Source organism: Homarus americanus, unplaced genomic scaffold (assembly GCF_018991925.1).
Source record: "Homarus americanus isolate GMGI-L3 unplaced genomic scaffold, GMGI_Hamer_2.0 scaffold41877, whole genome shotgun sequence".
Classification (NCBI taxonomy): domain Eukaryota; kingdom Metazoa; phylum Arthropoda; class Malacostraca; order Decapoda; family Nephropidae; genus Homarus; species Homarus americanus.
In genome coordinates, this window is record NW_024755445.1 from 90,001 (window position 1) to 114,155 (window position 24,155).

At 42.0% G+C, this 24,155-nt stretch overlaps 1 protein-coding gene across 1 annotated transcript in view; it reads right to left on the minus strand.

The window, feature by feature from the left end:
* The window catches only part of LOC121856529 (neuronal acetylcholine receptor subunit alpha-7-like), an 84,585-nt gene that overhangs the window by 48,694 nt on the left and 11,736 nt on the right, over positions 1-24,155 (minus strand). Inside the window, exons 4-5 of the mRNA XM_042352125.1 lie at positions 22,965-23,074; positions 12,745-12,925 (exon numbers count right to left, since the gene is read on the minus strand). Coding sequence (XP_042208059.1) covers positions 12,745-12,925; positions 22,965-23,074 — 291 coding nt within the window. The remainder of the gene's footprint in view (positions 1-12,744; positions 12,926-22,964; positions 23,075-24,155) is intronic.

The following is a 24,155-nucleotide window of genomic DNA, read 5'->3' on the forward strand; positions in this document are numbered from 1 at the left end:
AGAGAGGAAGAAGAATAATGATTAAGGACAGAGAGAGAGAGAGAGAGAGAGAGAGAGAGAGAGAGAGAGAGAGAGAGAGAGAGAGAGAGAGAGAGAGTATAAAGGAGGTTAATCTACAGTGGAAGAAGGAATAGGGAAAATTCTTAATAAAAATAAAGGAAATGAGAAACGACACGATAAAAGAATAGATGCCGTATAAGTCTCAAGTGATTTGAAGAGGAAAGAACAAATGAAATAATATGAATAACTGATAATAGGAATAAAACAAAGTAGGAAGGAAAAGGATGGAGGATCGAAGCGAATAAGGGAATAGCGTATAAGGGATAATAACAGCAAACACCACAGAAGGAATGAGACAATGGATAAATGCAATAAGTGGATAAGAAGGAAGTGAAGAAATGAATAGAACATAAATGAAAGAAACAACATAAGTAATAGGAAAGAAAGAAGGAGAGAAACGTGATGAAAGAATGATTATGGAAGAGAAGAAGTAAATAAAGTAAATAACATAACAGAAGATAATAAAACAAGCCATAGAATAAACGAAAAGACAAAACACGAAGAAAGAACAGAAAAGCGAAAAACAGAATAAAGAAGAAGTGAGTAACAAACAACTGAAGGAATGCGACAAAGATAAAATAAAATAAAGAATAACGATGATAGAGAGAAACTAAATAGAGAGGAGATGAGAGAGAGAGAAAAAAAACACGGAAAAAAACGAAACAGAGAAGAAAACGAGAGATGGTGATAACAAAAATAAATAATAAAAACAGAATACAGTAGAAAAAAAGCAAAATAAACCCTGGATGGAATGAAAGAGAGAGAGAGGCGACGAAAGATAAAGATGGAAGCGAGGAGATGGAAAAGATGTAAGCAGATTTGGAGCTCGGAGGCGGTGTCTTGGAAACGCTAGAGAGTGTTGAACTAAGAATTTTGGACAAGGGTGAAGACGGTAGAAGAATTAGTCGAGCTTTACCTGGTGTTCTCCCCAACGTTCTTTAAAACCCCAGGTGTTCATGTTTTGCGGGAGGAGGGGAGGGAGGGGAGGGGAGGGGAGGGAGGGGAGGGAGGGAGGGAGGGAGGGAGGAGGGGAGGGGAGGGGAGGGGAGGGGAGGGGAGGGAGAGGAGATTGGATGTTCAAACGGTAAAATTGTACGTCGTCTTTGATATGATATAGATTCGGTTGGGTTAGGTTAAGTTAGGTAAGGTTCAGCATAGTTCCGAATCCCGGTTCGAATACTAGCGAATCCTAGCTTAGGGTTTCGAGCCCGACCACAACCACAGAAGTAAACAGCACAGACGATTGATACAACTTACACCTATCCTTCAAGGTGGGGTGAAGGGGGACTACACCTACCCATTGGCTGCATAGATTAGGTCTCTCATTGGTTTAATCATCCTACACTAATCCCTCTGATCTTCCCAATTAACTGTCGACTTAAGTTTGTCCTCGCGACTCTACCAGAGGCACACGTTCTTCACCACAACTCGGTTAACTTGGGGTAATTTGGGTTAACTTGGTCAAGGTTCCGGGGTTAATCTACTTCACGATGCCTTGGCAATATTTACACCACAATATCACCAATACTGTATAAAGTATATGTATTATTGGTAGAGGTGTTCCTGATGGTGTAGGTTTTGGTTGTATACTTTACTTACACACACACACACACACAAACACACACACACACACACACACACACACACCAGATGTCAGGCATCACTACCGTCATCACGATATCTTGCCCGCAGTAATTGAGTGCCATTAGGGGGGCTATTATCACGGGACTGTGGTGGTGGTGGTGGTGGTGGTGGTGGTGGTGGTGGTGGTGGTTGTGAAGATAGTGGGTGTAGTCTTGGTGTGGTAGTGGTAATGGATGTGGTAGTGGTGGTGGTGGTAGGTGTGGTAGTAGTAGTAGTAGTAGTAGTAGTAGTAATAGTAAACCTCTATATACCCTAACCTCGAACCTTAATACATGCTCGAGTTTTTCAGTCACACTGTAGTATTAATAACAGGGGTGGTGTGGAGGAATTAACTAATTCCAATAAAAATTAATTTATAATATTGGAATTAGTTAATCTTACCGCCACACACCCCCGTTAAGTACTATACTGTGTCCCTCAGGATTCATTTATTTAAACTCAGGCTGGAAACGACGATTCCTCTTCAAGGAAGATGTTGTTTAATAATACAGGCGTTACTCGTGCCCTCTATACGCCCACTCCCAAGCCACCTTCCTGGCGTCTAAACCCACTCGTACCTTCCCTTTCCTCTCTAAACCCTCAAGCCACCTTTTCACTAAACCCACAGCCACCTTTCCTTTCAATTCCCTCTAAACCTTCTCAGCCACCTTTCCTTTCACCTCTAAACTCATTCTCAACCACCCCTTTCACCTAACCCAATTAACACCTTCCTTCACTAAACCTTACACTCAGCCACCTTCCTTTTCAATACCCGTCTCATCCAACATTCTCTATCTCTATCTAAACCCGCCACACCATACAGAACCCCACCCATCACTCCCATTATGAGGGTGTGGGGCGAGTTCCAGAGTGTAAGATGAGAGTGTGAGGCTCTTGAGGCAGGGTATAGATGAGGTGTGAGGCGATTATAGATGGGGGTGTGAGGCAGGGGGTGTAGATGGGGGAGTGTGAGGCAGTGTAGATGGGGGTGTGAGCGGGTGTAGATGAAGGTGTGAGGCGGGGTGTAGATGGGGGTTGGGGCAGGGTGTGGGTAGTGTGGGGCCCAGAGGCGGGGGTGTGAGGTTGTGGGGCGGGGGGTGTAGATGGGGTGTGGGGGCGGGGGTGTAGATGAGGGTGGCCGAGATGAGGGGGTGTAGATGAGAGTGTGAGGCGAGGGGTGTAGATGGGGTGTGGGGCGAGGGTGTAGATGGGGTGTGGGGCATGAGGGGGTGTAGATGAGGTGTGAGAGGCAGGGTGTAGATATGAGTCTAGAAGGTGTAGATGAGGGTGTGAGGCGGGGTGTAGATGGGGGTGTGACAGGGTGTGGAATGAGTGTGAGGCGGGGTGTGGAGGAGATGAGGGGTGTGGGGGCGGTGTGTAGATGGGGGTGTGTGAGCGAGGGTGTAGATGGGGGTGTGGGCGAGGTGTAGATGGGGGTGTGAGGGCACAGATGGGGGTGTGAGGCGAGGGTGAGATGAGTGTGGGGGCAGGGGGTAGATGGGGGGCGGGGCGAGGGTGTGGATGAGGTGTGGCGGGGCAGGGGGTGTGGAGATGGGGGTGTGAGGCAGGGTGTAGATGAGGGGTGTGGGGGTGAGGTTGTGGAGTGAGGTGTGGGCAGGGTGTGGGTGGGGGTGTGGGGCGGGGTGTGGAAGTGGGGTGTGGGGCGAGGAGGTGTGGGGTATGAGGGGTGTGAGGCTAGGGGGTGTAGATGAGGGTGTGAGGCGAGGGAGGTGTAGATGGGGGTGTGAGGCAGGGTGTAGATGGGTGTGGGGGCGAGGGTGTAGATGAAGGTGTGAGGCGAGGGTGTAGATGGGGGTGTGAGGCGAGGGGTGTAGATGAGTGTGGGGGCGAGGTGTGGATGGGGGTGAGGCTCAGATGGGGTGTGGGCAGGGGGTGTAGATGAGGGTGTGGTGGGGTGAGGTGTGGGGCGGGGGTGTGGATGGGGTGGGGCGAGGTGGGTGGATGGCGAGGGGGGTGGATGTAAGAATGGGGTGTGGAGGCGATGGGGGTGTGAGGCGGGGGTGTAGATGGGGTGTGAGGCGGGTGTAGATGAATGGGGTGTAGATGGGGTGTGAGAGGGGGTGTAGGGTGTAGATGGGGGGGAGGCGCGAGGGTGTAGATGAGGGGTGTGAGTCGAGGGTGTAGATGAGGGGTGTGAGGGGTGTGTAGATGTGAGGCGAGGGGGTGTAGTGTGAGGGTGGGGCGAGGGTGTAGATGGGGGTGTGGGGTAAATGGGGGGGGTGTGGAGGCGAGGGTGTAGATGAGGGGTGTGAGTCGAGGGGTGTGGAGGCGATGAGGATGAGGGTGGAGGCGAGGGTGTAGATGAGGGTGGGGGGGTGTGAGAGGGTGTAGATGGGGATGTGAGGCGAGGGTGTAGATGGGGGTGTGGGGCGAGGGTGTAGATGAGGGTGTGAGGTAGATGGGGGTGTAAGGCGAGGTAGATGTGAGTCGAGGGTGTAGAGAGGGTTGTGGGGGTGTGTAGATGAGGAGGTGGGGCGAGGGTGTAGAGGGGTGTGAGGCGAGGTGCAGATGCGAGGTGAGTCGAGGGTAGATGAGGGTGTGGGAGGGGGAGATGAGGGTGGGGCGAGGGGTGTGATGAGGGAGGCAGGGTGTAGATGAGGTGTGAGTCGGGGTGTAGATGAGGGTGTGGGGCGAGGGTGAGATGAGGGTGTGTTATGTGATACTAGGCAGAGTTGTGAGTTAGTGCCTCTATGTAATTCGTCATTGTGTGCTGCTTGACGACACATTATTAGAGTCATACGAGGAACGTGTCCAAGTGTCTATACTATGTTTAGTTATGACAAAACTTAAAAAGAGATGAAAAAACAGAGCTGGACAAAGAAATAAGTAAATAAAGGGAAGGAGAGAGAGAGAGAGAGAGAGAGAGAGAGAGAGAGAGAGAGAGAGAGAGAGAGAGATCGTTGCTTGCGATGTGACTTTATAGATAGCAGTTCGGTCGTAAAACTGAACTTAGTCACTTGAGTTCCCCTGAGAATAGTTCCAGATATCTTACACAGTCTCCGCGTGTCCCTGATAACACGTACATGCAGCTGGGTCATAAAGAAAGTCTCTGAGTGAGTGACGAGCCACAGAAGGTTCCTGTATTGTCCCCAAAGAGCCTCACAAGAACTAAAAACTGATTTTTGTATGGAGTATTTTTAAGCATGTGGTAGTGAGGTGATTATTTTGTGTACACAACAAGGGATTATTATTATTACACACACAGCTGGTGCAGTCTGCCAAACTCCTGGGTGTTAGTATAGACAACAAACTTGACTGGAAGGCCCATGTAAATAACACAGTCAAGGCAGCCTCGTACCGTCTCTACATGCTACGACGACTTAGGTCACTTGGGACACCCACACCAGAGCTGAGGACTATATACAACGCCTTTATTCTCCCCAAACTAACGTATGCGTCACCAGCCTGGTCGTCTTCTCTCAACTCCACCCAACAACGCCAGCTAGAGAAGGTACAGAAAAGGGCCTGCAGAATCATGCTCGGCGCAGAATATTCCGGCTACATCAACGCTCTCTCCACCCTGGAAATGCCATCCCTCAGTGACCTCCACCACCAAGCACTGGAAAGGTTTGGCCGTGGACTACTGCACCACCCTCGCCATCGCCACCTCCTGCCACCTGCAGCCTCCCACGAACCTCGCGCAGTCCGCCACTTCAACAAAATTCAGCCCATAAGAGCCCGCACCGATAGATATAAGAATAGCACCATCCCAGCTATTGTTAAAATAATAAACAACTGATTTATGTACTGTACAGCCCTGTAAATGTATTCAATGCATATTATATCATTATGTGTAAATCAAATGTAAGTCTGTATATTTTCAGCCACCGGCTGCAACTCTATTAATACACCGTTTATTATTATTATTATTATTATTATTATTATTATTATTATTATTATTATTATTATTATTATTATTATTATTATTATTATTACACTATAGACCCCAAAATACTCTCACTACCTCAACCTTCACTCATATCACTGAACAAAAGAATAAAAACAAAGATTGAACAACTGGATCCAATCGTAAATTAAATCTGACTACCCGGAACTTACTAACAGATCACTTGTTGTGGTCCTAACCTAACCTAACCTCACCCATCCAGTGTCTACATAAACAATCCTTGAGAAGATAATGTTAACTCTTAAATACACCGAATTAAACCTTTCCATCTTAGCTTCTTAAATAAACATACATAGAAGGAAGGATTAATTAGCATTTTTATCAGTTAACATGTAGGTTAAAGGTCCTTAATTAACATTCAAAGAAATATAGGCGATATAAAGAGAACAATATTTACATTTATATGATCTAACGGGAAAAAAAACAACATCTCTTAGTTGGTAAAATCACACATACTATATACACCATCCTGGACCTTGTTTTTACCACACTGATTCACGTTACACTAAACGAGGAAGTTGGAGGTCGTGGTGTGGCGGGTCGTTCATCAGGGAGAGAGAGAGAGAGAGAGAGAGAGAGAGAGAGAGAGAGAAGACTATGAGCAGATACACCTCCCTCCCTCATAAACTACATCGTCGGACACAGAGACTTAATATAATTCCCAAAGATAAATGAGCCTTTAAATATATTCTCAAATTATGACCGAAATTTCTAGTGACCCGGAAAACTCTCTGCATTTCGATTTTCTTCAGTGACTTTTGAGAGGCTGGAATTGTTTTTATCTTTTGAGTTCGTTGTCGCTTGATTTTTATTTCATTATTTTTATTTTTTAATTCGTCTGTTATTCCTTGTTTTAGGATGAAGATTTTTTTTTTGGGTGGGAGGGGATATCACCAGTACCCCACCTCCTCTCTATCCCTTGTATCCCATCCTCCCCCACCCATTAAAATTCCCCAACTCTCCCTCTATCCCTTGACCCTGACTCTCCTCTATCCTGTGTGCACTCCAACCTCTCCTCTATCCCTTGTACCGCCACCCCTCCTCTATCCCTGTACCCCACCCTCTCCTCTATCCCTTGTACCCCACCCTCTATCCTTGTACTCAACCTCTCTATCCCTTGTACCCCACCTCTATCCTGTGTACTCAACCCCTCTATCCCTGTACCACCCTCCTCTATCCCTTGTATCCCTACCCCCATCCCTTGTACCCCACACCCTCTACATCCTTTGTACCCAACCCCCTCTCATCCCTGTACCGCCACCCCTCTCCTATCCCTCACCCCACCCCCATCCTTGTACCTCCAACCCTCTCTATCCTTGCACCCCACCCCCTCTCTATCTCTTAGTAACCCCACTCTCCTCATCCTTGCACCCCACCCTCTCTCATCCCCTTGTACCCCACCCCTCATCCCTTGTACCACCCCCTCTATCCCTGTTCCCCACCCTTCTGCTCTATCCTTGTACCCCAATTCTCCTCTTATATCCCTTGTACCCCCACCTCTCCTCTATCCCTTGTACCCCCACCTCTATCCCCCGTAACCCCACCCATCCCCTCTCTATCCCAAAGGTCGTATTCATTGTTTAGTGGATGAACGAGAGCTAAAAATGGATCCCACAAGATTAGAAAACACCCCCCATAGTGCACCATAAGACGTCATTGTTTATATGATAGGTTAAGGTTAAGTTACGTTAGGTTAGATTAGATTAAGTCAGCTCAGGTTAGGTTAGAGTAGGATAGATTAGGTTAGGTTAGGTTAGGTTAGGTTAGGTTAGGTTAGGTTAGGTTAGGTTAGGTTAGGTTAGGTTAGGTTAGGTTAGGTTATGTTAGGTTAGGTTAGGTTAGGTTATGTTAGGTTAGGTTAGGATGTGAATATTAATATAACATTCACTCAGTATCTCGCTCGACGCAACATTACCATCCAACATTCACAATCGGACGAGAAATTCATCAAGACGACCAATACTGAATGAAAACTGTCCAGGAGGTGAGTACACAGAGGAGACAAACACAGTGCCGTGAGGCGGGTGATCGTGGCCTCTCTCTAGGCTATATCAGACGGAACACTCTACCGGCCTATTGTTTATACATTAGTTGACCTTACCAATGAAGACGTATTGCTAGAGTCATCGTTTTCTGTTGAAGGGAGGAGGGAGGGTTGAGTGAGAGAGAGAGAGAGAGAGAGAGAGAGAGAGAGAGAGAGAGAGATAATATATATGTATATTACCACCAGTACAGATTATTTATGTCCTCTTTACACACACACACACACACACACACACACACACACACACACACACACACACACTATTATAATAACAATATGAACTCCTAAAATTTACTTCACTATTAATTACAACGTAGTAGAAGAACACCTTTATTTAATACCGCGTCAACACAGTACAGTTATCACTTTATTTAGACTCAATTATTAACATTAATCTATATGTTGTTATGATACACCCTAACTACTGACTAATTACCCTGTTGTCTGATACTGTGGCTGTTTATTTTGTCGTTTTCATTTACAATATTTACTGTAAATCTTATTAATCATTTAAATGCTCTTTTTAATCCATTGGGTCTACAGACAAAAAGGGGTTTAAAGATCCTTTTTTTTATGACATTTTGTATTAATTTCTATTTATAAAAGTTGAAGGTAGACGACAATGGTCCATAACACACTGCCTTATGCACTAAATCCAATTCAATTACATGAAAACTTCGTAATATATCCTACACATTTTTAATCGTTATTTTCTCATTTATTTTTATATCAGTTAAAATATCTATCAATTTCAGGGAGTTACTTTTTTATTTTTATTGTTTTTTTTTTGTTTTTTCTCTTTGCTTTACTTCCTTTACTATTCTATAACTTGAAGGCGGGAGTAGACAACAACGACTCCCTGCCACTCCCTGCCACTCCCTGCCACTCCCTGCCACTCCTACAAGTCCCGGGTCACCTAAACCTCCAGTTATATTTGTTTGATTATTTTTACTCCTTCCCTTCCTCCCTCCCTCACTCACTCCCTCATCCCCCCCACCCCCTCTCCCTCTCCTCTCCCCCTACCTGTATTTTGCTAAAGCTCTAAAACCCGAAATCTCAACACACACGAGCTTGACTGACACCGTCACCATGTACCACCATCACTACATCCATAACCACCACCACTATCACCATCACTACCACCACCACCACTATCACCATCACTACCACCACCACCACCACACTAGCTGCAAAGGAGGGAGAAGGGATTTTGTCGTGTGTGGGTTTGTATAGACTATGTGTGCCTGATTGCCCCTGTGTGTGTGTGTGTGTGTGTGTGTGTGTGTGTGTGTGTGTGTGTGTGTGTGTGTGTGTTTATTAGGTGTTTTGTCCATACATTAAAACTCAGTATTATACCCGTGTCAAAGTGAGCTCTTGAACAATATTTCCATACAAATTAAAACTCTATCACTCGTTTTATGGCGGCAATATCTGTCATTTCGGGTTGTCAGCTTGTCACCTGTCCCAACAACCCGTCTTTCTGTCTGTCTGTTTCTCTGACCGCTCGTCTGATTGTCTCTGATTGTGTTTATTCCCATCAGAGCGATTTATGTGTCCGTGAGCTTGTAAACTGAGGTACATCCGTGTGACTCGTCTTTATATTTCATTTGGTTGATTTGTTTATTATTTTAGATATATTTCGACCATTATAGAGCACTTAGTTATCTCTGTTTGTTATCCAGTTATAGATAGATAGATAGATAGATAGATAGATAGATAGACAGACAGACAGACAGACACCAGGCCTCGGTAATACTCCTGCCAACACTCGTATCCAGGTTATTCATGTTGTATTGACGACTCACGCAGCCTTGACCATAAACAAAATCATCAGATTGGGCTCAACATAGTGTTGAAATTGGCCCTTAACGTGTGTATTTGATCGGTGTGAGCCAATCAGTAGTCAAAGCGCTGACAACTTCCATAACCGTGTTAATGGCGCACACACACACACACACTCACACACACGATACTGGCTCGTCCATCTCTCTCATGTACCTAAAACGAGTCCCTATAGATGTCAGGACGTGAACTGATAAGGAAACACTGCATGATCTCTATACCAGTTGTGTGTGTTACGGATAATTCAACTCGGTCGATAATATTAACATGTTTATTTTCTTAGTGTCTATTTGGACTCATCCAGATATTCATATAGGAATATTCCTGTGGATGAAAATATTACAAACTAAGTCTGAATATCATTACTTGTTTTGTCTTTTACTGTCTCATGGGATCCACTCTGAGATTTCCTTGCCTGCATGACAAACTCTAGTTGTGATGAATGTGTTTCTGCATCACACACACAGTAAACACTTTGTAACAAGGGACCAGCTATAAGGTATTAAATATATTATCGTATATGAATTAACGTTAAGTTTCTCTCATATTTACGTAACTATTGTTTAAACAGAACGGTGGAGGACATCAGTACACGGGAACAATAACCTAACCTTACCTAACCTAACCTTCCTAATGTAATCTAACCTAACCTAAATTCTTAAGTTATATTACACAATGTTATGTTATGTTATATTATGTTATGTTATGTTATGTTATGTTATGTTATGTTATATTATGTTATGTTATGTTATGTTATGTTATGTTATGTTATGTTATGTTATGTTATGTTATATTATGTTATGTTATATTATATTATGTTATGTTATGTTATGTTATGTTATGTTATGTTATGTTATGTTATGTTATGTTATGTTATATTATGTTATGTTATGTTATGTTATGTTATGTTATGTTATGTTATGGTATATTATATTATGTTATGTTATGTTATGTTATGTTATGTTATGTTATGGTATATTATATTATGTTATGTTATGTTATGTTATGTTATGTTATATTTATGTTATGTTATGTTATATTATATTATATGTTATGTTATGTTATGTTATGTTATAATTTATATTTATGTTATGTTATGTTATGGTATATTATATTGTAAACTTATATTATATTTATGTTATATTTATATTATGTTATATTTATGTTATATTATGTTATAGTATATTATTTTTATATTTATGTTATATTACATATTTATGTTATGTTATATTTATATTTATGTTATATTATATTTATATTATATTATATTTATGTTATATTTATATTTATGTTATATTTATATTTTCGTATATTTACTCATTATGTTATATTTATATTATATTTATATTTATGTTATATTTATATTGTATATATTTATGTTATGGTATATTATATTATATTTATGTTATATTTATATGTTGTATATTTATATTTATGTTATGTTATGTTATGTTATGGTATATTATATTATGTTATATTTATGTTATATTTATGTTATATTATGTTATGTTATATTATATATGTTATATATGTTATGTTATATTTATATTTATGTTATATTTATGTTATATTATATATATTTATATTTATGTTATGTTATGTTATGTTATGTTTATATTATGTTATGTTATGTTATATTATGTTATGTTATGTTATGGTATATGTTATATTTATGTTATGTTATGTTATGTTATGTTATGTATATTTATATGTTATGTTATGTTATATTTATGTTATGTTATGTTATGTTATATTTTGTATATTTATAGTATGTTATGTTATATTATGTTATATATTTATGTTATATTTATGTTATATTATATTTTGTTATGTTATGTTATATTTATGTTATATTTATGTATGTTATGTTATGTTATGTTATGTTATGTTATGTTATATTATATTATGTTATGTTATGTTATGCTATGTTATGTTATGTTATGTTATGTTATGTTATATTATATTATGTTATGTTATGTTATATTATGTTATGTTATGTTATGTTATGTTATGTTATGTTATGTTATGTTATGTTATGTTATATTATATTATATTATGTTATGTTATGTTATGTTATGTTATGTTATATTATATTATGTTATGTTATGTTATGCTGTGTTATGTTATGTTATGTTATGTTATGTTATGTTATGTTATATTATATTATGTTATGGTATGTTATGTTATGTTATGTTATGTTATGTTATATTATATTATATTATGTTATGTTATGTTATGTTATGTTATGTTATGTTATGTTATGTTATGTTATGTTATGTTATATTATGTTATGTTATGTTATGTTAGGTTCGGGTTTTATATCACTCGTCATCAACAGTTCTCTCCCAAACCACACACTAATGTTAACAAGGAAAGTCTCTCAGCTCAGGTTAAATTCACTTTTACCTAATGTTAATGTGTCATGTTATTACAGGAGGTTGTATGACGCCACCACATTCATTATTCATGTTTCATATTTACGCTCCCATAAACATTAAATATATTGCTTTTCTAACCAGTGTTTGTGTGTGTGTGTGTGTGTGTGTGTGTGTGTGTGTGTGTGTGTGTGTGTGTGTGTGATTAAAATTATCGTTGCCTCGGTGTTCTTCTTTTATAATTAGGACTCAGTTGCTCAATTAGTCTCAGAGCTCTTCAGTTATGCCTTGAAGTTCGAGTACGATTCTTTTAAGATTTCTTCTCTATCTATCTATCTATCTATCTATCTATCTATCTATCTATCTGTGACATATTTCTCTCGAGGATTTCAATACAGTTTTAAGATCTTGCTCACAGATATAAGTATAATTCTGGGCTCATGGAGACTCTTACATGCTCTTAATATTTACATGTGGTTTTTTTTCCCTGCTTCTCTCTCGTAATTATTTTTCATTTCCTTGAGTTACGTGAATTAGTTTATCATATCATCTCTTTCACGAATAAACTTATGCCTGAAAAATATAACTTTTATTTCGTGTTTTGTGTTTTTGTGGGAGTCGTATAGCAGTAAAAAATTGTCAAGAGAATATGTAAATTATTAATATTTTTTTTATTTTTTTTTTACTTTTGGAAACGTGTTTGAGCCCTTTGATAGCGATGCTTTAGTCCCTTGAGGATTATAGTAAAATGAGTTAAATCATAAACCATCGTCCTCTGAGGGTTAATTCGTATATACGGTACATATATGTGAGTTTATTACTGGCATCGTCTAGTTTTTCTCTAAGTGTTAGAAATTTGATGAGAAACAGACCTTAGCGGAGTCGTAAGTCCAGGAGCCGAACTTCATGTTGCACTTCTGGTCGTCGAAGGGGTACCAGGTGATGTCGATGCGGCAGGTGGAGAGGAAGATGCCAGGGGGGATATGGGTGCAGATGCCCTTGCTGTCCACCAACACATTAGTGGGATACGTGCTGGAGAACCCCTCGTCCGCGCTGGTAGGTAGAGAAGGAACAACACCCACGTTAGTCTGGGAGAAAACTTTGGCGATAAACAAAGTAATGTAGGATCAAAGTATTGATAAAGAGAAAAACTTTATTTAGTAAGTGAAACTCTCCTTGGGAAGAATAGCGGAGACCTACCTATCAAAACTCATCTATATCCTAGACAAACAGACCGTGGAACTCCATACAACTGTGTTCTTCCTTTGTTATATAACTTCCATCAGTTCAGATCATCGTTTCAAATAGGTCTGTCAACACCAAGTATTTACAATTAGTGTTATATTTAGAGCTAAAAAGGAACACAGCCCCCTTCCTCCTTACCTCCCCCTTACTCCCTCCTTCCCTCCCTCCCTTCCTTCCTTCCATTCTCCTACCATTCCACATCTTCCTTTCCTACAACCCTTCGTGCATTCCTTCCACCATCCCACCCCTCCCTTCCTTCCTCGCTTCCACCCTTCCCATCCACTTTTTCCTCTCACCTTTCCTGTTCCCATTTCCCTTCCATCAGTCCATCTTTCCTTCCCTCCCTCCAACCCCTCCTCCATTCCATCCTCCCACCATCCTACCCCTCCCTCCCTTCCTCCTATTCCTCCTTCCCTTCCTTCTCCCTAACCTTCCCTCCCACGACACGTGTTGACAACAAAAGAAACAGGTCTAATTCACACACACACAGCAGCAGCACGGGTCCCAGTAATAAAAGCACTGGTATATATCATTACCTGTCTACCAAGAATAAAAAGTTTAAGTATTTTTACAAACTGTATTCAATAATTTTACAGCCAAATACAAAAGAAGTGAAGTGTAAATATCAGTCCTCATACACACATACAGTATTGGGTTGTAATTTGTCATATTCATTATATGCTACAAAGTCCCTCCTGGCACTTTAGTATACCTCAAGATCACATCAAGAACGATCCTCAAAGACCACCACAAGGACCAAATCAAGACTACCTCAAAGACCACCTCAAGGACCACTTCAAGACCCACCTCAAGGACCACCTCAAGACTACCTCAAAGACCACATCAAGACCCACCTCAAGACCCACCTCAAGACCCACCTCTCTCTTAGTAAAAAATAATTCATCGAGTTTGTAATGATGGTCGTTGTGTTTGGTCCAGAGAGTCATTTTAGCGGTTCAGTGGGGGAATAATGACCTTTATGGTGTGTGTGTGTGTGTGTGTGTGTGTGTGTGTGTGTGTGTGTGTGTGTGTGTGTGTGTGTGTGCGTACCACCTCTCAACACCTGATATTACCCCTTAAAACTACACTACAGTTTAACCCAGATAAGGTCCACACTAACCCTCAGTGTAAGCCAAAGTGGTCCACAAGTTGAGCCTAAGAGGACCTTAATACATGTCCCGTGGTCCATTAACTGAAGTGGTCCACAGGGTAATGGTCCAGGGTGTTTATGGGACTTCTTACACGCCTACACGGTCCATAATGGGTTACGTGCTGGGCAGTGGGTGGTGGGTGGTGGGCGGTGGGTGTACAGTAGCTAGATGGTAGGTTAATGAGGGAGGCGGATGATCACAGAGGCTGGACGGGTCACCTGGGCACATACACAAGGAGGAGGAGGAGGAGGAGGAAGAAGAGGAGGAGGAGGAGGAGGAGGAAGTGGAGGAGGAGGAGTAGGAGAAGAAGAAGGAAGAGGAAGATGAGAGTGGTGCGATGAAAGAGCTCTTATGTCATGCTTACAAACACTGAGAAATATTACCTACACTGAGAAATATCACCTACACTAAGAAATATCACCTACACTGAGAAATATCACCCACACTGAGAAATATCACCTACATACACTGAGAAATATCACCTACAAACACTGAGAAATATCACCTACAAACACTGAGAAATATCACCTACAAACACTGAGAAATATCACCTACAAACACTGAGAAATATCACCTATATACACTGAGAAATATCACCTACACTGAGAAATATCACCTACAAACACTGAGAAATATCACCTACACTGAGAAATATCACCCACACTGAGAAATATCAACTACAAACACTGAGAAATATCACCTACAAACACTGAGAAATATCACCTACATACACTGAGAAATATCACCTACATACACTGAGAAATATCACCTACATACACTGAGAAATATCACCTACTCACAAACACTGAGAAATATCACCTACATACACTGAGAAATATCACCTACAAACACTGAGAAATATCACCTACACTGAGAAATATCACCTACACACTGAGAAATATCACCTACATACACTGAGAAATATCACCTACAGAAATATCACTACATACACTGAGAAATATCACCTACATACACTGAAATATCACCTACATACACTGAGAAATATCACCTACAAACACTGAGAAATATCACCTACAAACACTGAGAAATATCACCTACAAACACTGAGAAATATCACCCACACTGATAACCACTAAACCCTTGACGTCATCGTCCAGTCCTCCATCCTTCCCCCTCACATCCCCTCCTCCATCCTCCCCTCCTCCATCCTCCCCCCTCCTTCCTTCCCCTCCCCCCCCCCTCCTCCCGGTTCCTCCAAAGCTTAACCATGCGGGCAAAAAAAAAATAGTCAAGGTGAAACCGAAAATAATGGCTAAAAGGGACAGAAAAACAAAAGTTGGAGGTTGGACTTGCCGAGATGTATTTACATTTATATTAGTAAATCATGAATACAACATAAGTAAGGGGCAAGGGAGAGTAAGTTTAATATTCTGGTCTGTTTGTCTGTCTGTCTGTGTGTCTCATTCTGTCTTCCTGTCTCTGTCTCTCTGTCTGTCTCTGTCTCCCTTTCTGTTTTTTTTCCTTCCTACCTCTGCCAGATATCTCTTGATTTCAGAGGTGGATAATCTTGGAAAACTTGAGACCAGAGACCGGAGACAGAGACATCAAAACCGTCTCGGAAGGGAAGACTTGTCTCTGAAGGAGGAGAAAGAGGAGGAAGAGGAAGAGGAGGAAGAGGAAGAGGAGGAAGAGGAAGAGGAGGAAAGAGGTGTGGTGGGGGGGGGGGTGGGTCTTTCAAGGTTAAAATGAAAGCTTGGGAGCCTAGGAGAGATATACTGTAGTCTTGAGAGAAGTTTTATAGAAATGGCTTTTACCGAGAGTCTCAGTCTTAGGTCAGTCTTCAATCAGTCTTATGTCAGTCTTAAATCAGTTTTAGATTAATCTTAGTTCATTATTAGGTAAAATTTAAGTTAGTATTAAGTTAATCTTGGGTCAGTATTACGTCAGTCTTGGGTCAGTATTCGGTCAGTCTTACGTCAATCTCAGGTCAGTATTAGGTCAGTCTTAGGTCAATCTTAGGTCAATCTCAAGTCAGTATTAGGTCAGTCTTAGGTCCATCTTAAGTTAATATTAGGGCAAACTTATGTCAATCTTAGGTCAGTTTGCGGTCAGTCTCTTCAGGTTATAAAACAGATACTTGGCGGAAAAGAAATTCGGTCTCTGAGAGCAGGTGCACTTGAAGGCTTGTCGCGGTATTGCGGGAAGGGGTGGGGGGGGCTTTGAGCTGCAACCTGGAGGGGGAGGAGATGTCATATTTTCTGGGTGTTTCTGTTCAATCCAGTGAGCTTTATTATAAGAGTGACAGGTCTCTTAAAGAGAGGTCTTTTCGGGGTTCGCTGACCCGATACTGCTTTTTGGAATCAGTGTGTCTGTGTGTGTGTGTGTGTGTGTGTGTGTGTGTGTGTGTGTGTGTGTGTGTGTGTGTGTGTGTGTGTGTGTGTGTGTGTGTGTGTGTGTGTGTTTGTGGGTGTGTGTTTGTGTGTGTGTGTGTGTGTGTGTGTGTGTGTGTGTGTGTGTGTGGGTGGTGTAAATAAGACGTTTATAGTATGTCTATGGGCCATAAACATCAGAACAATATATATATTCCAACATACCGGCATTTAATGTCTAACCATCATCTGACTCTCAAAACTATTTTGTATATATGTAATGAACTGTGACAGAATCCAGCAGAGAAAAGAAATATTGAATCAGGCTTTTAATGAACGCTCGGAATGTACGCGCTAAATTCTTTGAGAAATCAGGGAAACCGGAGAAGTTATTTTGTCTTCATTATTGACAAAGAATGTTAATTTCACAAAAAGGTTTCATATGAACAGCGAGAAAATGGTAAAATTCTCCGAGAAGTAAGACCCAATGACACCATTCCCCTTAAGCTATTTACAGTAGAAGTGTAAGAGGTTTGTAAACGACCACAATTGGACTGAAATTGGTTCAGATACCAAGGAGGTCAACTTAAACCATTTACAGTACATTCTGCTGATCCTACTTTATTATTGGCATTAAACCCAACACAAAAAAAGTCTACGATTGCAAACATTAACTCAAATCAGCAAGAGGATTAGGTTGAATATAAACAGGCAGATCATAAGTAAGACTCAAACAAGATGAAAAGTTGTCAGCTTAGAAAATTCAACACTGAAAGCCTGAGGAAGTTAATGAATAAAACCTTTATGAACAACTGTTGTCATGGCGAGACCTTTGGAAATGTAACCAACGTAAACAATGACAACATTCTCCTACTGCCATTATTAGACATAAGTTAACATGACCATTTAATGCATAAATAATAAAGTCATAAATAATAAAGAATCCTTAAACAACATACAGAGATAAACACATCCTGAACACAAATAAGAGACATCATTAACGAGGGGTGAGGAAAAAGAGAGATCAGAAGACATAAGAAGACACGACAAACAGTGGACCAAGGAGATGCTTAATTGGACCCAGCGAGACACCCAGACAAGGAACAGCTCCTCACAGATGACTCTCAGTCGACAGGGAAGGTACAGGAGGGAAGAAATAAGACTGTGGTGGTATATATATGTGTGTGTGTGTGTGTGTGTGTGTGTGTGTGTGTGTGTGTGTCTGTGTCCGAAAATCCGTATAAAACTATTGAGGAAGAGAGTGAGATGGAGAAAAACAGAGAGAGAAAGAAAATATAACGAGAGGAAGAGACAGAAAGAGAGAAAAATATTCACTAAATATTTATAAGTCACAACTTTCTGAAGGATTGTAAATTAAATTATTAAAAAAAAAAGGTGAAATAAATCAAGTAATTTGAATATTTCTGTAAATTTCAAGGAAAATTCGGCTCATCAAGACAAAGTAGGAATAAAGTCGAGTCAGAAAAAAGTGAATTTATAGAAGGAATAAAAACACACCTTCATAATCCTTCTGTACGGCAGACTCACTCGCTCACTCACTCACTCCTTCCCTCCCTCCCTCCTCACTCACTCACTCGCTCACTCCCTCACTCACTCACTCCTTCCCCCTCTCCCTCCTCACTCACCCCCCCTCCCTCCTCATCACTCACTCCTCCTTCCCTCCCTCCCTCCTCCTCCTCCTCCTCCCTTCCCTCCCTCCCTCCTCACTCACCTTCCCTCCCTCCTCCTCCTCCTCACCGCCTCCCTCCTCCACCCCCTCCCTCCCTCACCCCCTCCCTCACTCCTCCTCCTTCCTCCCCTTCTCCCTCCCTCCTCACCGCCTCCCTCCCTCCCCACTCCTCCCTCACTCACCCCCTCCTTCACTCCTCCTCCTTCCCTCCCTCCTCCTCACCCCCTCCCTCCTCACTCACTTCCCCCCCTCCCTCACTCACTCCTCCTTCCCTCCCTCCTCCTCCTCACTCCTCACTCACCCCCTCCCTCCCTCACTCACTCACTCCTTCCCTCCCCTCCTCCTCCCTCCCTCCTCACTCCCCTCCTCCTCCTCCTCACCCCCTCCCTCCTCCTCACTCCTTCCCTCCTCCCTCCTCCTCCTCCCTCACTCACCCCCTTCCCTCCCTCCTCCTCCTCCTTCCTCCCTCCTCACTCCTCCTTCCTCCCTCACTCACTCCCTTCCCCTCACTCCCCTCCCTCCTCCTCCCTCACTCCTCCTCCTCCTCCTCACCCCCTCCCTCCTCCTCTCCTTCCTCCCTCACTCACTCCTCCTTCCTCCCTCACTCCTCCTCCCTCCCTCACTCCCTTCCCTCCTCCCTCCCTCACCCCTCCCTCCTCCTTCTCCTTCCCCTCCTCCCTCCTCACTCCTCCCTCACTCACCCCCTCCCTCCCTCCTCCTCCTCCTTCCCTCCCTCACTCCTCCCTCCCTCCCTCCTCACCCCCCTCCCTCACTCACTCACTCATTCACTCACTCGGATAATCTTTCCCTCTGGTCCTGTTATCCTGACTCGAGTTTTATTTCCTTGGAATAGCATATTAGTGAAGGTTCAAAGTTACCGCTGACAGGGAACCAGTGGGCAGGAGGGAGGTGGAAAGGAAGGGGAAGGAAAGAGGTGGAGGTGATGATTGGGCGGAGGAGGGAGGGAGGAAGAGGTGGAGTGGTGTAGTAGGGCGGAGGAGGGAGGGAGGAAGAAGGTGGAGGTGGTTAGTTGGGCGGAGGAGGGAGGAGGACAGGGTGGAGGTGTGTGGTTGGGCGGAGGAGGGAGGAGGAAAGGTGGAGAGTAACACGGACGAGGGAGGAGGAAAAGGGTGGAGGTGATGGGAGGAGGGAGGGGTGAAAGGTAGTAGGAGGGGGAGGGAGGAAAGGTAAAATCGATAGGAGTAGTAGGAAGGAGAAGAAGGAAGAGGAAGGAAGGAAGAAGAAAAACGAAGGAGGAAGAAGTGGTGGTAGTGGTGATGTGGTAAATGTATAGTTTAAAAAAAAAAATTCATGACTTTCAAACTATCTTCAGGAGTCTGGATCAAAGGTGACTAGAGAAGTTACGGTAAGGTCGCTTAAAGCTCTTTGAGGAAGGAAAGAGAGAGAGAGAGAGAGAGAGAGAGAGAGAGAGAGAGAGCTGGCATGACTTATATCCAGTCCTCGACGTTTAAAGAAAAAAATATATATATATAAAGTTTATGTCAGTGACTTTTTCTTTTTTCTCCTGACCGGAGGAGAGATAATTGTAGGTGTGTTCCTTAAGTACAAAGAAGAAGGAAGAGGAGGAGAAAAACAGGAAGAGGAAGAGGACAAGGAGAAGGAAGAAGGCGAGGAGAAAGAAGAAGGCGAAGAAGAAGAGACACACACACACACACACACACACACACACACACACACACACACACACACCTCTAAATAGTAAGAAATAAAAAAATAAAAGAGAGAGAATAAAAGAAAGAGACAGAGATAGAGAGATAAAACAAATACTACCCCATACACAGATACAGTATAAACAAACCATCATCACTACCAGACTAACCTCCCAGAGCACACAAGGTCAATCATTACCCACATCTTAAACCCAGAGATCTTGGTCAGCTTATAAACAATGAGCTTATATTAATGTGATCAAAATACGAGATATTTATAGGTATTTATAAACCTATATTGATGTTTTTATATAATTGTGTATTATAATGGAGCTTCATTTGTAGTTATCAATGAAAGGTAATTCCTAAATATAATTATTTTGTGTATATATCAGACCCAAAATATTGTGGGGTTTTTTTTAATTAGACTTTATTCGTTTATTATAACTGGTAATGGTTAATACAATTATGTGAGTGTTTGTCGTTTTTACTACTTAATGTGGACCAAAAAAACTACACCGGTATGTATTTAATATAATGAACATAGTCTATTCCATTCATCGTTAAATAATGTTGTTAATAGTGCTAGCCATACTACTACTACTACTACTACTACTACTACTACTACTTTTTATAACTATTTTTTTAACTACTACTACTACTACTTCTACTACTACCACCACCAGGTCTGCTATTACTACTACTTTCCTCCCAAGTTCAAAGAAATAAAACGCAATATAGACACTTGACCTGGCTCCTCACCCTCACACTCCCAGACACTTGACCTGGCTCCTCACCCTCACACTCCCAGACACTTGACCTGGCTCCTCACCCCTCACACTCCCAGACACTTGACCTGGCTCCTCACCCTCACACTCCCAGACACTTGACCTGGCTCCTCACCCCTCACACTCCCAGACACTTGACCTGGCTCCTCACCCTCACACTCCCAGACATGACCTTGGCTCCTCACCCCTCACACTCCCAGACACTTGACCTTGGCTCCTCACCCCTCCACTCCCAGACACTTGACCTGGCTCCTCACCCTCACACTCCCAGACACTTGACCTGGCTCCTCACCCCTACACTCCCAGACACTTGACCTGGCTCCTCACCCTCCACACTCCCAGACACTTGGCCTTGGCCCTCACCCTCACACTCCCAGACACTTGACCTGGCTCCTCACCCCTCACACTCCCAGACACTTGACCTTGGCCCCTCACCCTCACACTCCCAGACACTTGACCTGGCTCCTCACCCTCACACTCCCAGACACTTGGCCTTGGCCCCTCACCCTCACACTCCCAGACACTTGACCTGGCTCCTCACCCCTCCACACTCCCAGACACTTGACCTTGGCTCCTCACCCTCACACTCCCAGACACTTGACCTGGCTCCTCACCCTCACACTCCCAGACACTTGACCTGGCTCCTCACCCTCACACTCCCAGAGACGGCCTTGGCTCCTCACCCTCCACACTCCCAGACACCCTGGCTCCTCACCCCTCACACTCCCAGACACTTGACCTGGCTCCTCACCCTCCACACTCCCAGACACTTGACTTGGCTCTTCACCCTCACCTCCCAGACACTTGACCGGCTCCTCACCCCTCCACACTAGACACTTGACCTGGCTCCTCACCCTCACACTCCCAGACAATTGACCTGGCTCCTCACCCTCATACTCCGAAATACTTAACCTGGCTTCTCCAGTGCTTGACGTCCTAGACTACACAATATGTCATTCAGGATCGTCAGGCAGGAGTGCTCGGTGCTAAAGACGGCATAAAATATCGTTTCTTAATACTGTCCTACCAGTTCCTCTCACTATATATGGGCGTTTATGTTGTAAGGTGTGATTTGCTTTTATACCTCGATTATTTCTGAGTTTTAATAGGAATTAGCTGTTGTGTATTTTGGCGAGTGGATTAGTTTGTTGGTAGAGTCAATTAATATTATTAATAGTTGTAATAACAGTATTATTACAAGGGTTACTATTACTATTAATATTACTTTTAGTATAGTTATATATAAAAGGCACACGCACACACACACACACACACACACACACACACACACACACACACACACACACACACACACTACAGGGATAGGTGGTGGCAGCAGAGTCACCACCACATCATAAAGGCCATTAAGTGTGATATTCATTTTATAAGACGACTACCTTGAGAAAAGACCTGAATCCGGTTCCTCAAAGGTTCGCAAAGTAAGTTTTAATCCTAAGCGAGGAAATGAGAACACATCTAAACTCCAGGAAAGCTGCACTGAGAACTCTACCGTGGCTAAATAATTTCTTGTTTCATCTTATGTATATCTAAGTTAGTCCCAGGTAGTTAAGGGAGAGTCTCAGTGTACAGTAACTCAGATGCCAGTGTGGGTGTTGGGTTTATTTTACCAGAGCGATGTTTATTTACCAGCAAAACATTACCCTGATCAATGTTTTTTTTTTCCAGGTGAGGGATTCTGGCAGATGGTCAACATACATTAATATATATGTCTATTTTTTTTTTCTTACTAGTATTGACAGAGATGATTTTTTTATACAGTATATAATAGTGATTAATATGTGATGGACGAAAAATTTAGTAGTGACTAGAAGAAAAAATATAGCAAATCTGGAGGAGGTTAGATCATATATCGTAGTCTATTAAATAAGTCACAAAATATATGTTTATCTCTTTATCTCTTAGTCTAGGTAATCATTATATTTTTATTTTTTCATATTATTAAAGTTTCTCTTATCCGTCACTATTTATTCATCATTACTTGTTTCCCTTTTTCCTTCCTTTATTCTATTCTTCTCTTTCCTCTTCTTCCTCTCCTCCTCCTCTATGTATTCCTTCACCTTCATCCTTTCCTTACCTCTCTCATCCCTATTCCCCCTCTCAACCCTACCTCTCCCCCTCTCATCCCTCCCTCACCCCTCTCACTCCCTCTCTCACCCCCCTCACCCTTCCCTCACCTCTCACCCCTTGTGTTACTCACCTGTTGTACATGAGGACGTCAGGTGTCCATAGGTATTTTGGGGGTATCCTTAGGTCCGCCACGCCGCCATAGTCCGACTCGTTCCACATCAAGTTGTGGTCCTGCCACTCCTGTAAGATACACGGCCAGTGAACACGGATACAGATTATGCTTCAGGCGACACATAGCCATTACACAGGGGACACAATCATTATACAGGGGACACAGCTATTATACAGGGGACACAGCTATTATACAGGGGACACATAGCCATTATACAGGGGACACAGCTATTATACAGGGGACACATAGCCATTATACAGGGGACACAGCTATTATACAGGGGACACATAGCCATTATACAGGGGACACAGCTATTATACAGGGGACACATAGCAATACGGACACAATATTATACAGGGACACATAGCCATTATACAAGGACACAGCTATTATACAGGGGACACATAGCCATTATACAGGACACACACAGAGACACATAGCCATTATACAGCACACCACACACACACACACACACACACACGAATAAAAACAACCATAATTCCATACATCAATGTCTGACTTTTTAATGTTGATCATCATAATTAGTATTCGGGTAACCAGTTGTTATATTTGGTCAATGTTTATGAGTGGTAAACAGGTCAACTACTACATATATATTTCATTGTCATGCAGACGGGTGTGAGTGTGTGGGCGTGATATGTAACTTTGGTTAATATAGTAATCTGATCAATATGGATATTAGATATTGATTAGTTGTTATGGAATGTTCTCCACTTCAGATGCTATTGGAATCTGTGTTTAATAATAATAATAATAATAATAATAATAATAATAATAATAATAATAATAATAATAATAATAATAATAATAATAATAATAATAATAATAATAATAATAATAATAATAACAATAATAATAATAATAATAATAATAATAATAATAATAATAATAATAATAATAATAATAATGATAATAATAATATTAATAATAATAATAATGTTTTTTATAATCGTCGTAATTGGATTAAAGCTAGAATTTAAGTTAATAATAAAATATTACTTTATTATGTGTAAATATCATATTTGTTGACAAAACAGATTACTGGCGTATAAATTTTTTGTCATATATGGATAATATTTATTCAAATGAGGATAATAGATCAACTGGACAGCCAACTGCTGTGTTAGC